The 18,484-nt window shown below is 31.4% G+C and overlaps 3 protein-coding genes and 1 non-coding gene across 16 annotated transcripts in view; 2 read left to right on the forward strand and 2 right to left on the reverse strand.

The window, feature by feature from the left end:
• Positions 1-667: 667 nt before the first annotated feature.
• On the forward strand, positions 668-4,032 carry LOC113404512 (UDP-xylose and UDP-N-acetylglucosamine transporter-like). The gene is made up of 4 exons (XM_026645437.2): positions 668-1,117; positions 1,198-1,319; positions 1,568-1,835; positions 3,064-4,032. Exons 1-4 carry the CDS (start codon positions 953-955, stop codon positions 3,448-3,450), a joined length of 942 nt encoding a protein of 313 aa, XP_026501222.1. The 5' UTR covers positions 668-952; the 3' UTR covers positions 3,451-4,032.
• Positions 3,604-6,720, reverse strand: Rbp1 (RNA-binding protein 1). 4 transcript variants are annotated; one of them, XR_003369408.2, is made up of 6 exons: positions 6,568-6,720; positions 6,254-6,462; positions 5,570-5,641; positions 4,745-5,270; positions 4,202-4,348; positions 3,604-3,864 (listed from the first exon to the last, which is right to left on the reverse strand). XR_003369408.2 is itself a non-coding variant. In XM_026645440.2 (5 exons), exons 2-5 carry the CDS (start codon positions 6,460-6,462, stop codon positions 3,858-3,860), a joined length of 435 nt encoding a protein of 144 aa, XP_026501225.1. In that variant the 5' UTR covers positions 6,568-6,720; the 3' UTR covers positions 3,604-3,857. The 4 variants fall into 4 exon arrangements, 2 of the variants coding, with proteins under 2 accessions (XP_026501225.1, XP_026501223.1); XM_026645440.2 differs by lacking the exon at positions 4,745-5,270; XM_026645438.2 differs by lacking the exon at positions 4,745-5,270 and having other exon boundaries at positions 4,112-4,348.
• On the reverse strand, positions 5,792-5,928 carry LOC113404526 (small nucleolar RNA SNORA53). Its single transcript, XR_003369413.1, has one exon. It is a non-coding gene; the product is annotated as a small nucleolar RNA SNORA53 (small nucleolar RNA).
• A 639-nt stretch (positions 6,721-7,359) lies between the features above and the next one.
• LOC113404509 (neuropathy target esterase sws) overlaps positions 7,360-18,484 on the forward strand; it is a 33,547-nt gene continuing 22,422 nt past the window's right edge. For 6 of the 10 annotated variants that reach the window (XM_064220947.1, XM_064220949.1, XM_064220951.1 and 3 more), the window contains exons 1-4: positions 7,361-7,609; positions 12,741-12,822; positions 15,230-15,438; positions 16,777-16,963. In XM_064220947.1, the coding sequence (XP_064077017.1) occupies positions 7,508-7,609; positions 12,741-12,822; positions 15,230-15,438; positions 16,777-16,963 (580 nt within the window). In that variant the 5' untranslated portion in view covers positions 7,361-7,507. Of the gene's footprint in view, positions 7,610-12,740; positions 12,823-15,229; positions 15,439-16,776; positions 16,964-18,484 lie in introns of all 10 variants that reach the window. The other 4 variants (XM_026645433.2, XM_064220950.1, XM_064220953.1 and 1 more) reach the window with 2 other exon arrangements.

The following is an 18,484-nucleotide window of genomic DNA, read 5'->3' on the forward strand; positions in this document are numbered from 1 at the left end:
CGTAATTGAAAAAAAATATTAAATTCTAATAGTGAAGTTACAGTATGATATAGTTTAATACCACACTACCAACCATACAGGCTACGTATAATCATGACTAACAGGATTGAATTCAATATTAATTATTTTATTATATTATTTACCTATTAATTGTACAACTCTTGCAATGTATAGGTATATTATTTTTAATAATCTATTTAGTTTATTTTTAATTATTATATCAATATATTTTGGACACACAAATTATTAATAATTTAAATATATATGTCTATTTAAAATAAAATTACGTATTATGACTCAAAAGTCTACGTTGATTATTTTTTAAACTGGGTTTGAAAACCAATCAAAATAATTATATACAATCAATATAAATCCATTTTATATATATTTTTTTACATATTATGTATTTTAACTTTGATTGCATAAAATCAATAAAAATGTTTTTTTTTTAAATTGAAATTAACTGTTAGCGTCAGATATAGTTTATAAAAATAAAATATTCAGTACTTACTCTCTAAATTATTGTATGATTTTAAGTTTGTCAGTAGTGCAAAGATTATTTCGGCAATGTGACGTAAGTGAAATGTCACTTCATTTATTTATGCAAATTGACAGTATGATGACGTTGACAGTTGAGTTAAACAACAGGTTTGTTTATACTTTTCTACTGTGATATACTAATAAAGTTCCACTAATATGTTTGTTTTCCAAATTTAATTGATTTTATTATCTCGACTGCACCGTTTAATCACCTTCGTGTCTTCTTTTTCCTACGTGTCATTGGCGAAATAATGTGCCTGGTTGGCACAATTAAAAGCCATTAAGACAAAAAATGAATCGAATTGAATTTACTTTTTAACTGTTTTACTAATTTAAGGTTTATTTGTATCCTTCCGTCCAAAACAATCGATTGAAATAGGTTTTTAGTTCGTAGAAGTAGTAAAAAATTAAAATGACTAACATCAAAATTATCGCTAAAGTTTTCGGAGGTTGTTGTTTAAATGCTTTTTTAATGGAAGTATTGATGGCGAGAACACCACAGAGTGCTAATTTAGTGACGTTTCTCCAATTCGTCTTCATAACTTTACAAGGTTTTATATCATTAAAATCTACAGTGGTAAGAATTTATTTTAATGTATTTATTTAAAAAATATATATATATTTTTAAGTAACTCATCTCTTATTAACTTGTTTCAGTTTAAACCGAAAATTCCTTTAAGGCAATATTTTTTATTAACATCAATTTTTTTTATTACTAGTGTAGCTAATAATTATGTGTACGCTTTACAAGTGCCTTCAACCCTTCATATGATTATAAGGTAACCAATTATTACTAAATAAATTATCTATTATAAATAAGTTTTGCAGAGATTATTAATCCTTATTTTACTTAAGAAAAAACTTCCAATTACTCAGGTGAGTTAATAAAATGGGCCACAGAAACTCTGATTTTAATTTATTTTATAACACAATCACTTACCAAAGTAGATGGGATGCAACTGACAATTAATACTGCAATAAAATTATTAACATCTTTTTGTTTTTATTCTCAATATTTTTATTTTAGATCTGCATCATCAGTAGCCAGTATGTTAGTGTCTTGGTATGTAAAAAGAAAAAGACCAAGAACGAATGCCATGATCGGTTCAGTGATAATCAGTATTGGAGTTTCACTTGCAACATATGGGGGTGCCACAGTAGTTGACGATAGAACAGGAAAGTTTTTGCACTGGTGCTTAGGAGTATCTATTCTATTATCTATGTTAATAGTTGGTGCTTTTGTCGGTTTGCAACAAGAGATATTATATAATAAATATGGAAAGCATCCCGAAGAGGTATGTTGACAAGATACTTATACTTTTTTTTCATCCAAACAGGATATTATGATCCTGTCTGATATTCTACTAACAAACAGTACTCCTCAGTATTGTTGTGTTCCTGTTTGAAGGGTGAGTAAGTCAGTGTACCTACAGGCACAAGGGATTTAACATCTTAGATCTCAAGGTTGGTGGGGTATAGGGGAGGTAAGAAATGCTTAATATTTCTTGCAGTGCCATTATCTATGGGCGGTGGTAACCACTTACCATCTAGTGGCCCATTTGATTGTCCATCTACTTAAACCATGCAAAAAAAAATTAAAAGATATATCAGAGTATCAAATATACAATTGGATAGATGGATTGAAATATCTTATCATCAGAATGATAATTATAATACTTTAATCTAATTTTTAAATTGATGAAATTAGAATTAAAATATTAATTAGATTATGTTATCAATAAGATAGATGGGGCACATGGAACACACAGATCAAGCCTAAAATATTAAGCTATAACTGTCGGAACCGATGGTAAATTAAAATGTTATCTGGTAAAATGGCAATTTAAAGTGCTTCTAAGAGCCTACTCGAATGAAATATATTAATTTGATTGAAGAATTTCAGCAAAACAGAAATATTGAAAACAATTTACATGCCTAATTTTTTTAGTCATATTTGTATAAAACTCACGTTTATTTGAAAATAATCAAAATAAAAATAAACCCTCATATATAATTAGAGGTAAATCATCAAATTTAGAAATAAAGTAATTCACAATCATGAAAGTATATTTTTGTTATGGTTAAATTTTCTTTTATCCACAAAAACAATATTTTGTCAAAAAAGTAACACCATATGATTCAATAAGGTTTTTGTGTTTCCAGTTAACTCTTAAAATTAATGATTAGTAACTCAATAATAATCATTACCCTCTACAATATGTCGAAAAAGTTATAAGATTGTACTCTCGAGGGGTGAATTAAAAAAGTAGCCTATGCCCTTCCCCCAAGACTAACAAACTATCTCCATTACAAATTTCATCTATATTGGTTCAGCAGTCTGAATGTAGAGGTAATAGACAGTTATGAGTAAAAATATATGTAGTAGTAATACCACACTAGCCAGAATGATATTACTTTGATATTAACTTTTAATATTACTGGCTAAGCTAAAATTTCAAAGGACTCCCTTTATCATATACTTTGGTCTGAGGTTATTAATTATAGAAACAATTTTTGTTTCAGATGCTCTTCTTTTCTCATTCATTACCACTGCCTTTATTCTTAGGAATTTCTATACAACTCTACAATACAGTTTTTACTTTGACATCTATGTGTTGGTCAATACTTGCAATGAATATTTTAACACAATTCTATTGCACACAATCCGTCCATGAATTAGCTACTAAGGAAACATCTTTGACTGTGACATTTATATTAACGTTAAGGAAGTTTGTCTCTCTGTTAATTTCATCTGTATTTTTTGAGAACAATCTGACAATTCTTCATATTATAGGGACAGTACTTGTTATCACAGGAACATATTTTTATTTTGATTTTTTTACTGAGAGAAAACAAAAGCCAGTCAATATTAATGATAGTAGATACAAAACAAAACAGAAAACTATTTAATAAGCATTACTTTTATATAATATATATGAAGTTATTTAATTAAAGAATATTACAGTTATATAGGTCTGGCTGCTAAATAAATTTTAAAATATATTTTGAATGTTGACGTTATTTGTAATAAGAATTTTATGAAAAAAATAAAACAATTATAGAAAATCTCGCATTTACTTTCTTTATTTACTTAATAGTATTTAACCTATCATCAAGAGAATAGTGAGTGCTGACTGATTCCTTAAATTTATTGAATTTATGGCTATACAAAAATTAAGATTTTACAAATAAATGAAGACTAAAGCTGTAGTTACACTATCTCTCAATACACGCACAAACTCAATACACTTTCATCACTATAATATACAGTTCCTCAAAATTGTCCACAGTTATCACCAATGTTCATAACTTCATGTTTAGTATCTGAAAAACAAATTCATCTATAAAGATCTGCTTGTTACAATGTAAACAATTTTGTTCTTAATGAAATATGGTGCACAAAACTACAAAAACAAAGTGAAATTAAAAAAAAAAAAAAATCAAAATATACTAAGTCACAACAGTTAATACCTGTTATTGATAATAAGTTGTGCGGACAGGACATGTGGTCCCAATGTCGATAATGCTGGCTGACTCTTTATTAAATTTGTAAACATCAAACTTAAATTACCTGTTCCTACTGTCTGATCTGCTGCGTTGTTCTCGAGACCGGGAACGTGATGTGGTGCGACGGAAGGGGCTTTTCTCTGGACTTATATACCTGCTCTTGCTATCTGATCGGCTGCGTCGGTCGCGCGACCGTGAGCGTCGCACGGAGGGGGAGCGACGCCGTACTGATGGCGACCGCCGTGGGGAGCCGGATCGGCCACGCGAGTATGAGCGCCGACGTGGGCTACGACTGCGGGATCTGGAGAGGTCATCCCATTAAAAAAAAAATTACACGCATCTAGAGATTACTTTCAGTTTATGTGCCACTTTGTTTTATGTGATACTGTTTAGTACAGAATTTGAACCACTTTATTTTATATGAAAATTATTTATTTTATATGGATTAGATAAATAAAGATTTGCTACATTGTCTGTCAATTTCGTGTAGTAATTATGAAAAGTATTGGGGAAAGTTAGCACTAAATATTCAAATATCTTAAGATACTCTACATAAAATATCAAGAAAAAATTGATTTAGTGTATTTCTTTCTTGATTTGTTGTTTAATTTCGCTCGTAAATCGCCGTTATTATTTTTTCTAATTCTAGATACAGGTAAAAGGTAAGGCAGTGCTAAGTATAGGATTCAAAAAGTACCGAGACTTGGTGAGCCTGTAGGTCGTCGAGCGTTGTGAGGTCTGCTGTGAGGCCGAAGGGGGTTCGAATACCGAGGCGGAGCAAGTTTCAACGTGATCTTCGAATGATGACTTTAACCGGGAGTTTCAAGAACGAATTGCGGACACGGGGACAAGTTGATCGCCGTAAGTCGGTGTCTAGTTCGGTGCCTCGGTGACGACGTAAGTGTGCAGACGTGAAGCATCAGGAGTTTGCAATGATACACAGGATATTGTAGGTTCCTACTATGTGGCTCTCATTAGTTATATTTTAGGTCCAGGTGTTTAGGAATTTCGGGATTTAGGTAATGGCCGTTAAGAGGATAGAGGGGACGCAGTTGGTGAAGGCTTCAGCTGCGCGTAGTAGTTTGGAGAGCCGATCGCAGAAGTTGAGCGGGATGTAGTTGCGAGCGACGGTCGCGGATGTCTTATTGGTAAAGAAGCCGTAGTTGTGGTGAAGAGATGTGGTGAGGTCGTTGGTGTGTTGGTGGTTGGTTGATAAAATGGACCTGCAAACGTTCCAACACCCACCACATTTAGTTACTCCTTTTTGAATTATTCTAAATCTACCAAAATTTTTAATATTTAAAGCGAGCCTCAAATACTGAATTCTGCTATGGATTAGGGTAATAAATACTTTAATATCCACCAGACACCAGTACATTGATGTAATAAAAAAGATTTGTAACAACAGTTGAAATCAGATTATAACATGTCTGTATTATTAAAATTTTATATTTTTAAATGCATTGATGTCATGGCTCTAGGCAATATTAATCTATCTTGCATAAAACATATGTCAACTTACCTGGAGTATCGTCTGTCTCTTCTTGTTCTGCCATTGGACATTTCAACACGAATTCTCGTTCCGCAGCAACGTCTGCCCAGTACAAATGTAATTTATTGATCAAGTAATTGAAAAAGATAATTAAACAAACTGAACAAGATTTTATTTAATAGTTAAAATTACCTATCAATGCCCAAAATGCCTAACTTAACTTTTGTTGAGATGTTTAAGTTATAAAAAAAAATGTTCCCCATTCCAAGACAAGAGAAATTCGATGAAGATGAATCTCATTTCAGTCTTAGCTTGGAGGTATCATGATATAGCACACTTATGACTCAAGCGTTTCACATTGAAGGTGGAACGGATCTAAGGAGCGTGCAAAAATATTCTTTAACACATTTTTATATTAATAGAATTTAATAGATAAATTTGTATTTAATTAAAAGTAGCTCAACTATATTTGTGTATTTCAAGGGATGAGTATTTGAGTTTTTTACAATTGTGGCAGTTTATACAATTATGATGATTACCTAGTTTAAATGAATTTCATCAAACATTGGAAGCCATTGTAAATGAGGTTAAGTGCAGAATTGTGGATTCAAACCAAAATGGCGACATCAATATGGCGTCTTATCGAACTTTTTGCTATTAATCGATAATTTCGCATATATATTTTTTTAAATCTAAGTTAATATTGATACTTACGTTCCATCTAGACCACGAACAGAGTCTTCGGCGTCACGTGGGTCTTCAAATTCAACGAAAGCAAAGCCCGGAGGATTTCGTGCGACCCACACGTTTCTTATACTTCCATATTTAGAAAACACTTTCTCTATTTCATATTTAGATGCATTTGTACCAAGGTTACCCACATAAACTTTGCAAGAGAGATCCCATTCTCGATAACGAGACATCTGCAAAGAAAATAATTTACATTAAATATGGGCAGCCATATTGTTTCTTTAGCTTCAAATTGAGCAAAATATATATTTTTGAATAAAAAAAATAGCATGTATTACCTTGTGTTTAAATTAATGTATAGAAAGAAAAGGAATACTAATTGTATTAGTATTCAATACTCTCAAATTATAAACAATTTCACTCTGCAAATACGTCTATGTGAAAGAAATGAATGAACAGGAGTGAAGGAATGAAGCACGAACTGAACTGAAGTCAGCATATTTAAAAAAATAACAAGTATTGACTTTTGTCAAAGAATGAGTTACGTAATCGAGAATGAGTTGGAAGACATTTCATTCATAATGAATTTTATACATTCTCGCTTTGTATGGTTAAAAAGTAAGCACTATGATTATGAAGAATAATTACTAGTAATAAAGTAAGAAGAAACTTTTGTACAGATTTTTTTATGTATTTGCTTCTTCATTTGTAAATTATAATATGTATTATTTCACCTAAAATTATTTGTCACACGGTACGGTACTAATAAATACGGTTCGGTAATAATAAGGTAAATCATACGAAATTAAACGTTGATTTTTTCTTGCCATCAATGATAGCTGATCTCAAAGAAGGGCAGGAAATAACATAGCGCAAGAGTATCTGTAAATATACATTGATTACGAAATAAAATTACAAATAAAAACAACGGTTGAATATCTTTTGAAGAAAGAACCTAATGTCAATATCAAAAAGGCAGATATGTTTATTCTAAAGATATACACGTTAAATACAAAAATATATAATACACATCATTTAACCTACAGTTAAAGACTCGATGAACTTAATATCTTTGTCTATGTCGCTAAATGTTTATATTTTGATATGCGAGAGTGTAACTATACTCAAGTGTAATTTGGTTATTGCTATTTGTCCACAGCCTTTGTAGTTCGTATTGTCATTGTACAAAACAGCTGATTAGAGATTGATAGCCGAATGTGCTTGGACATGGCGATATGTTCTCGAATATATTTTAATGAAAATTGAATCAAAACAAAAATGGATGTGGTCGGCCTCCTGAATAACATCCATGATAAAACGGACATGTTTGCTGTTAAAACATGGACCTCCGAGTGGACGAACAGTTTTCAAGATAATCAAGTGAGTTATTGATTTTATTAGTCTTGTGTTTAGATATAATCTAGGTATTATTTTGAATAAAAACAAGCGTATAAATTAAGTATACGTGTGTTAATTTTATAAATAAAGTGTTTTTTACTGTTGAATAATAGTTTGGCATAGAATTGAAATAAATATCCTTGGGCCTAACCAGGAAGTAGAAAAAAATAGCTCTATAGTAATTGATGAATAAAAAATAAACGACAGTTCTTTTTACAACCTCAATAAGGTTTATTTTTTGTGTTAAAAATATAAATTTGTCATACCTTTGTCACATTGTTAAAGTTATTGAAAAAAATGATTTGTGCTCTGAATTTTCTAAGATATCATGCATATAATATGTAATATTCAAATTCTAAACTTTAATTCAATAGGAACTCGATAATGTCCATAAAGTTGATAGTGTTAGAAAATAATAAAAATCGTAAATTGGTCAAGCTATTATATATTTTTTTCTATATATTTCCTAAAATAAAACCATTTTATAAATATATTATATATTTCTTTATTCAATTGTGTTGCTTTACAATAAATGATGTACAATAATTTATTTCCTACATAGATATTTATAGACTATCAAAATTTAGTTAAATTTTAACAAAGCAACAGTTGTTGCTAACAAAAATATGAGATACATTGATTGGATAGATAAAAAATTGAGGCAGTTCTGTTCTGACGATACCTTGTCATTATAACAATATAAAAATGAAATTTAAGATTTTCTAAATGCTAAGTTGTAATAGTAAATGTCGCAGATAGTTATAAGACAACTATCAAAAAATATATTCTTGATTGAAATCCTTTATTTAATTTAAATATAAAATAAAGAAAATCTTTATCTGTAGCAATTTTTTTTAACATATGTATTAACCATACCTACTTCTTAGATAGTTCAAATTTTAAATTACAATAAATATTTTCAATTACATTCAAAAAGCTTACATCACATTATATTCAAAAAGCTTAAAGATATTTAAAGACTGGAAAAATATTTTTGAACACTGAATTGTGATTCTTTAACAGTTATCCTTTTGGGCCTAGGTGCTAAATAATAAATTTCCATACATTTAAGAAGTCTTATGAGTCTCTAAGGAGAAATTCTTTGAAGTATTATATTTTCTTTTGTCATTTGTCTTGTCAATTTAACTTTTAATATCCCATGGCTTGAAGGAGAGGCATGCAATTTTCTGGAGCTGGAGAAAAAAACCAATAACATAGCTATGGTATTTTTTATGGAATATCATAAATATATATTTTTTAATTTACTTTATACTTGGCTCTTAACATACAACATACATACTTGTCTACAAAGTGAGCTTATATTTCCTGTAAATCTTTTGCAGTTTTCTTTTTTTTTCAATCATTAACTGTTTATTTGTTTTTGATTATATTATGCCCGCGTCTTATGTGCTGGAATGAAAAGATTCCTTGATGTTTATAAACGTCATGTACTATGGCTAATTTCTTTAAACCCAGAGCTAAAAGCTCGAACAGGTATAATGGAAGAATATCCTTTAAATTTGTCGAATAACCCAGTGTATCTTAACCGAAGGTCGTAGCTTCGAGGCTACAATATACTAATAGAAAAATGGTCCTTAATACCAAATTTAATCAAATTCGGTTCAGTCGTTTAGTCCTGATCCACTAACCCGCATTGGAGCAGCGTGGTGGAATATGCTCATACCATCGAGGACGAAGGGAGAGGAGGCCTTGGCCCAGCAGTGGGAAATTTACAGGCTGTTAATGTACGTAATGTTTAGTCGTGAAAACTGATACGCTTTTATAATATTAGTTCAAATATATATTTTTTTTAATTTATATTCTTTGCTTTTTTATCGACCTAATATTTATTAAAATATGTACGACACGATGCATATTTTTTCAAAAATGTTTACAATACAAAATCTATATCTTCAATTAAGATTATTGCGATATTTCTTTAGTACTCTAACATTTAAAACGATGTCGTAATGATCTTGCTTTAGAGCATTGAAAACAACAGGTAACGTAAAATGCGCTTTTCGCAATTTCCGAATAAACGAATAGCAGTTTTATTGCGAAAGCGTCCTCCGGCCCGTTGGCGTTCCATAGTTCAGTATAAACTTTGTTGTTCTATTATGATATTTGTGGTGAACAGAATAAAGATTATATTAGGACTCGCATAAAACATTAGTATACCGATAGGTATAAGTTGTCACTCTAGGACGATAAGTTAGTAAGATATATCAGCTATGAAACGGTCAAAGGTTATAATACGAAATTAAAATATTATATCAATTAGCAATGAATTGAGAACGGTTTAGCTGAGCGATAAGCGATATTTTGAGGTGGATTTCGTAAGATAATTTTGACGACCTTAAACAAGGAGGTTATTCAATTTTTTCTTTTTTTATTTTGTATTTTTTTACAATTGCATGATCTAACTAAAATTGACGTAATTATTATTTGTTCAAAAATGTCCACGATTTAAGAAGCCCAGGTAGATTGGCAGATGGGTCAGCTAGTGGCAAGTAGTCAACAACCCATACAGATTAACACTGTATGTTATATTAAGCATTCCTTGCAGTACCAATGCGCCACCAACCTTGAACCTGAGATGTTATTTCACTGGCTCACTGACCCGTCAAACTGGTACAATAATACTAATAGTAAGTATTGATGTTTGGTTGTACAGTGTACACTATGCGATGAGTGGTTACCGTGACATACCGTAACGGCGAAAAAATAGAAAAGAAATTGTACGATTTTTCAAATTTTTTTAAATCTGATAGATATTCTTCTTTTTGGTTATTATAGTTTTGTTTTCAAATAAATATAAAATTTTTAATTATGTTAAAGTAAAGCTTATGAAGTTGTATAAAATTATATTGCTATTCAAATACCTACATAATTATACAATTTAAATCATCAAATATTTTTGAAGGTAAATTACAAGAAAAGATTGAACTCATAAAATCCTCCCTCAATGTATAAATCTAAAATAGTAAAAAGTGAAAAGGATTCTAGGATATTGCCATAACTATGCCAAATATCTCTATATGTGAAAGTCCCCTGGTCAGCTCGTATATTCATGATAATCACTAAGCGACCGTCGTAAATGTAAAATTTATGATATCAATCAATATCTCTGTAAAGATATACTTGTATAACTTTTATTACATTTTAATACGCAACATATTATTTTTATTGGTTTTATATAATTTTATTGCAACTAATCTTCTTTTTTTTACTCTGCGTTGATATCGATGATCGTACAAATTATAGATAATCTTATTTTTTATATTCAATCTTTTGGTGGCGCATTTTGAAAATCGATAAAGTAACTATGTTATAATTGTCATTATTGCTTAAAAATAAAAGGACATTTTTCATACATACATATGTTAATTTTTTTTTTTCGCTCTATAGGAATTGAAAAAAAAAATCTAACTGTCTTTGGCCTTTTTTTATATGGAAAATGCTGAATTTTAAAAAAATATTTTTGAAAATAGAACTGTTAAACAGATATGGTAAAGTATCATCAACTACTTGGATTTTTAATGTCATTTAGTTATGAGGACTGGTAAATTAGCCACCTGACGGTAAATGGTTTCCACTGTCTAAAACATCGGTACTGTAATTATATTAATTATTCCTCAAATCATCAATGCAACCAACCTTAAGATGTTGTTTCCTATAAGTCTGTAGTTACACTCACTCATTCGCCTTCCAAATCAGAACACAACAGTACTAAGCATTGCTATTTGGCGGTAGAATACATGATGAGGTACCTACCCAAACTGGCTTGCACAAAAACTTTACTCCAAGTATTTTTTTGTTCGGAACTGTTAGTATCTATATTTTTGCATTCATAGATCGTGCTTTAAGTAATGGAGGTGGTTTGTTATTGAATTAAAATATTATATTTATTAAAGTATAATTTTAATTGGTGGTAGGGCTTTGTGCAAGCCCGTTTGGGTAGATACCACCCACTCATCAGATATTCTAATATTCAGTATTGTTGTGTTCCGGTTTCAAGGGTGAGTGAGCAAGTGTATCTACAGGCACAAGGGACGTAACATCTTAGTTCCCAAGGTTGTTGGCGCATTGGTGATGTAAGGAATGGTTAATAGTTCTTACAACGCCATTGTCTATGAGCGGTGGTGACTACTTATCATCAGGTGGCCCATTTGCTCGTCCGCCTACCGATATCATAAAAAAATATATTTTACTATACTGAATCACCTGTAAAGATAATTATTTTAACATTTTAATATAACAAGGTCAAAGAGTTTCATTGATTGTTATCAAGTTAAAACAAATTCAACTTGCCAGGGCGATACGATCTTCAGACATTGAAAAGTGAAGAAACTCATGATTTTTATAAATTGTTAAGACAGGCGTATTTACATTTAATAATTTATTTTTTATTTTTTAATTGTTGTAATTATACCTACAGTAAGATTGAATATGATTTTGGAATGTGGTATTACTCATAGCTCATTTATTAATGGAATTTAAATATAATATTTGTTTTAACTGAGCTTTTTAGTATTTTATTTAATATATAAGGATATAATTTGTCAAGGTAACAGACAGTCAAGACTCATAGTTATAGGTATTTTTATATGGAATGTTTTCTTTATTTGTACGTCAGTCTCGTGGAAAGGAGATTCGATGCGGAATTGTCCATAGATGTGTCTACATTTATTTTTTAAAGCAGAGCAAATCAAGCTCGCAAGCAAAACATAAGCTTTTTATTATTTTTTTGGGCTACGAAATAATAATAAATCGTAAAGTGGAACCGGCGAGGATATACTCGGGTACTGAAGAAGCCTCATAGGCAGACTATACCGCACTGACGTCGGCCAGTCAAAAGAACCTATACTCACACTCGAGTGCCAAACCAACTTCAAATTGGAATACATTGTTCTTATTGCAATATTGTTTACACTAAACAGTATAAAAAAGACGAAATATTTGTATTTTTAAATAATAATTATATAATTTAAAAAAAAAAACACTGTCGTAGTTATAATGGAATGTAATAATCATAGTCTATTTTATCTAATAAGTGTAAAAAATATTGACCTGGTATTTATTTATTTTTAAATTATTGTTTTTTTTTTTTCAGTTGCTGTGGTCATTTTGTGGTTGTGTGATAGTGTCACTTCTCGTGGTATTCTTCTATTATTACAAACGATGTCGTTCAAAAGGTACGTATTGATTTAAATTCAAATATACAATATGTGTTTTTCTTTATTAAGAGTTTAATTCAACAATAATACTATAAAAATATAACAAAATTGAAAAAAAATATTTTAAGTGATTGTGAATTATGTATGACACTAATAGTACGTAATTGGGTAACATGATATACTATTAAAATATTGTCAGTAAGTTATTCTAAGATTATTGGGGTCGGGTGTAGTTCGCATCACGTAAGTTTACCGCTCTGAAGTAGGCAGCAATTGACTCAATTGTAAATATTATAAGTAAAACGACCAAAGCTCATTCATGAATACTTATTCGTATAGTGGAACATTGTGTCACGTCTGTTTATCTGTTTGATACATTGGAGGTATAGCTGTCATTTCTATGGTGTAAAATGTATAGGGATTACATTTTGTTATACTGCGTTGAAGGAAACATAAGCGTCATGAAATTCCCGGCGCCTACGACGTTTTGGTCGCAAGAAAACTATTCTCTACTAGTTTTCGTTTTACGGTTTTTTTTATTTTATTTAGTTTAACAACATCACAGGGTCACAGTTGCCCGTGTTTTTTTTTTAACATTGTACTTTAATACATTTTGGCGTTTTATATTATTACTGAACATCAGCAGATCTTCGCTGGAGTTCGAGCTAGTCGTCTTTATAGCGTTTAAGGGTTTAGTCGCCAGGTGTTAGACAGAAAAAAAGTACCTTCATACTAAATTTCACCAAATTCTGTTAAGTAGTTTGGCTGTGAAAGGTCAACAGAATTACAGGGAGACAGAATGAGTTATTTTCACATTTATAATATTAGTAAACATAAGCGATTTAGCCCTGTACGTTTTAATAGTTTGATTAGATGACGCAATAAAGATTTAGCGCTGCAGCGCACTAAGTTCTAGCTTTAACCAATATTTAAACAGTTTATTTAAACCAGTAGTTCCCAAACTTTTTTTTTCTCGTGGACCACCTATTGGCATGTGTCTGTAACCACAGTTTGAGAGAAACACTAAAATATGAACTAAATTTGAATTTGTTTAATATTGGTGCTTTTAATTCTACCCTTAGTAACCCTACGAGTATTTCAGCAATTAAAATCAATGAATTTGTTAGTGATTCTCTTAAACTGATGAAGAAAAAAAAGGTAGGCAGGCATCAAGTATTTATAGTGGTGATCAAGTTCATGTCTGAACAAGCATTAAGCATTGTCGGGCGGATAGCGTTTTGCAAGTCTGTACACGAAATTGTACGTAATATCGAATACGCAAGTTTGGACAAGTAACAGTCGCTTGCCTTATTAAAATATTATCTGCTTAGTTAGGCACTTAAAACAATGTAGGTAGGCCCTTAGAAAAACTATGCTTACACTTTTGCTCTTTACTATCAAAAGCAGATACATTTTCGTTAACATCTTATGGACCCCATTTTTTATTCACGCCTACGTAAACCCCCAGCATGTATCCCGTGGACCCCTGAGGGTCCACCTGGACCACTTTGGGAATCACTGGTTTAAACGAACGTTGTCGTCTAGTATACGTATAAGTTTATTGTTTGATACTTATTTGCGTACCAGACGCATAATACATTAGATAGTCGGTGACGGAAGTGTTACGTGCTGTTATTGTTTTGTAATTTATTGTTTTTATTTTATCGATATATGTCGTGGGTTAGTGTTGAGTTTATATTATTTTATCGAAGATAAACACTAATGGAACATTATTGTAAATTGTCGTGCGAGAGGCTATTTTTAATTTAGTCACTGGTCGGCCTCTTAGAAAACCTCGCTTCAGAGCGGCAGAGTTAAATGTAACTGTACATGTACATATATAATTATAGACGAAGTTCTTCGATTATTGCTTCTTTGGTTTCGTAAATATTCAATGAAAATGCTAATTTAAAGTACAACGTAATTGATAAAAACTTTACTTTGTATAATTACGACGTGTTCAATCTAAGCGAGAACATTTGTTATCAAAACCTAATTACATTTAAATCTAAATTAGAAATATACATTTTTAATTCTTGAAATAACATCACGTTGAGGAAAAAACAGTAACTGCCGGTGTTATTTAAATTCCCAATTAAAGACCGAATATATTCTTCATAAATTGTTATGAAATTTATACTTAGGTTATAATAAAATAAACATAATCAACCTGTAAATTTCCCACTGCTGGGCTAAGGCCTCCTCTCCCGTTGAGGAGAAGGTATACTTAGGTTACCAAAGAGTTTCTAAGAAGTGGATATTATGCCAGTTTATTTCAAGAGAGAACACGTGTTCCATTACGAAAGGAACAGTCGGTTATAGTACCAACTTGTTAATATCCCACTGCTGAGCATAAACCTCCTTATCCCGTTCGAGGAGAAGTTTTAACATTTGGTTAATGTCAATTTTATTTGTCTAAAATTAGAGTTACTAGGATGTGCGGGAACAGCAGCGACCGGAGAGCCGGCGAAACGATTTCGAAAACGCGACAAAATGCTCTTCTACGGGCGGCGAATGTTGAGAAAAGTCAAATCTATATCGAACTCTGGACAAGGTCGGAAACGACGCGCCGTCATGAGGTTCGCGAGGAAACTGTTACAGCTCAAGAAGGAGTCGGCCCCTGAACAACTCAAGGTACTTGAACGATTTTACAATACGACATTTTAAATGGTTTAAATGTAATATTTGGTGGTAAGGCTTTGCGCAAGGTCTGGGTAGAATACTCATCAGATATTCTACCGACAAAAATAAATATTTAGTATTGTCGTGTTCCGATTTAAAGGGTGAGTGAGCTAATGTAACCAAAGGCACAAGTTACCAACAAGTGACACGGTTGGTAACTTGGTGCATTGGCGTTTTAAGAAATAAACCCATGACTATGGGCAGGGATGACCATTTTCCATAAGGTGGCCCTTTTACCAGTCCGTCTAACTTTAATATATATATAATAGAGTTAGACGGCCAATTATATTTAGGCAATTGTAACCTACTTAGATAAAATATATACGATACGTTTATCTTTAGAATTTGGTCGATGATCGTTGTCATTATAATATCTGCGTGTTGATTATCGAATATTACGATTAATTAATTGATATCGTTTGAATTTGTAAGAACTTCAACGACGACTTATATGAACTTTGACGACCTCCGTGGTCGAGTAGTGTGTACACCGGTTTTCATGGGTACGCCGCTCCGTGGTCCCGAGTTCATTAGTTTTCTATGTTATCTTGGGTCTGGGTGTATGTGGTACCGTCGTTACTTCAGATTTAACACACACATACACAAGTGCTTTAGCTACTTAAATTGGGATCAGAGTAATGTATGTGATGTTGTCCAATATTTATTTATTTATTATTCAATGAAAAAACAATACGAAGGTTAATGACTCCAACAGTTTCAATCTCTAAAATACATAAGAAAAAAATATTATAATTTGTTATTATCAAATACTATATAACGTACACACGATCCAGCAATATTAAATAATTTTATGCTGAACAGATCGAGCGACATCATATAATTATTTATTGTATTGACCGATAAAGAACGACAAACGAATGAATGAAAGGTTATGTGAAATAGCTGATAGTGAGTTAACTTCGACTATCAATGCTGGAACTGTTACTATAACTGGTCTATATATTATTTATCATATGCATCAAAGAAACTCAAAATACAGACAAGGACGATGTACAAGAACTAATCGCTACAAAGATCCCCCCCCCCCAGCCGTGATATCTGAGATGTTATGCCATTCGTATGTGTAATTGTACTAATCTTTCAAACCATAACACATCAGCATAACGTGTTGATTGGCGGTAGAATCAATATTTTGTGAGTGGTATTCACCCAGACCCACTACCAATGATGAATTAGATTATAATAATTTGTTTAATAATATTTACTTTATAATTATTGGTTATTTTATTGAATTGGGACCTAAAGTTAAACTCTTTATGTCCATATTAGGTGTTGGAACCTCCAGCGGAATATCTAGAAGAAGATTTGACAAGTGACGATCGAGTACCGCCCGACGCGCTCTATATGCTACACAGCATTCGAGTATTTGGACACTTCGAGAAACCAGTCTTCCTAATGCTCTGCAAACATACCGAAATACTTAATCTGCCGGCTGGATCATTTCTATTTAAAGTTGGTAAGTTTCTCTAGTCGTATAATTATTACATTTGAAAGTAACTATGTTATTGTTAATAATAGTATTTCATACATAAATAAACAACTTTCACCTTGAATTTGCAAAATATCGTTGATTGAGATCTCATTATGGATTTATGAAAAACTGGCGTCGAAGTGTCAGTTAAATTATTGTCGGAACTGTAGATGTAAAACTAAATAGAAAAGAAGAAATTAATTGAAATAATTTTGTATTATAAATAAATACATGTTGATCGAAAACTATTTGCAGTGCATTATATAGTTCTTATAATATAGAGCTATAAAAAAATTGCTCGAAAAATGTAAATAAGGTTTATCATTTTAACTGTTCATGCCATTGGAATGTACTTTATACATTTACAACATATTTCGTATTAAAGTCTTAAATTTGCATATTAATAAAAATCAAGATTAAATTACAATATATTGTTTTAAATAGAATTATTTTATAATTTCGTTCAATGTATGTTTCATTCGTAAAGTACCTAACTGTGTCTCTTGACGCATCGTTTCCGTTGAATCTACACTCAAACGCCGATAGCAGCTGTACTTTTAAATAATCTTTGGAAATTACTTTTTAAAATAGCTCGTTAGATTATACTTGAAAAATGTACGTGATGGTTATTATTTGTTTAATATACCTTTCGAAATTTACGTTACAAACCAGGGCCGCACCGTGAGTTCAGGGGGCCCTGGGCTGATACTACGTATGGGCCCACCTAAGACACCTGAATATAGATGTAAATTAAATGAATTGAATGGGTTTGATTAATTGTAGGATTTGTATTGCTGCAAATCACACGATCTGTTAAATTTAATAAAATTAGGTAATTCTTTCGCATTATCGTCTATTTTTGACTTTGACTTGTAATAGTTGGGGGCCCCTTGATCCACGGGGCCCTGGGCTGAAGCCCAAAAAGCCATGTGGTAGATCCGGCCCTGTTACAAATGTTACGTAAGATTGTAAAATTATAACGTAATTATAAACCGAATACTTTTAACAAAATTGGCCAATTTCTTAAATAAGCGGTATGAGTAGGTATTTTCAAAAATGCTATCTGTTTCATTCTTACCACGACCCGTATCGTGCGAAAGAGAGAGATGCACGTCTTGAAGGCCTTACCTATTGCCATTTTGAAATATTCTAACCGGGGATAACGTTTTCATCCCCCTAACATCTTGCCCCATCCACCTTCACAAAATGAGACAATTTATTTTTATCGAGGTTTAATTTTCAAGGCTAAAATCATATCTATATATTTTCCTTTCGATTCCAATAATTTTTAACGTACGCAATATTAATTTATGACCTAGTTTTTCACTATATTTGCAACATTTCCGAAAAATATGAAATGGTGTATATTTACAGGGGGAAAATAAAAAAGTTATCGATTTTCGTATAAAAATGTAGTGATACGATTCCCTTAAGAAAAAATTGTAAATTCACAATGTATTAAGACATTATTACGATTTTAATAAACAGTACAAAAAAGATGTTCCG

Source organism: Vanessa tameamea, chromosome 5 (genome assembly GCF_037043105.1).
Source record: "Vanessa tameamea isolate UH-Manoa-2023 chromosome 5, ilVanTame1 primary haplotype, whole genome shotgun sequence".
Lineage (NCBI taxonomy): Eukaryota > Metazoa > Arthropoda > Insecta > Lepidoptera > Nymphalidae > Vanessa > Vanessa tameamea.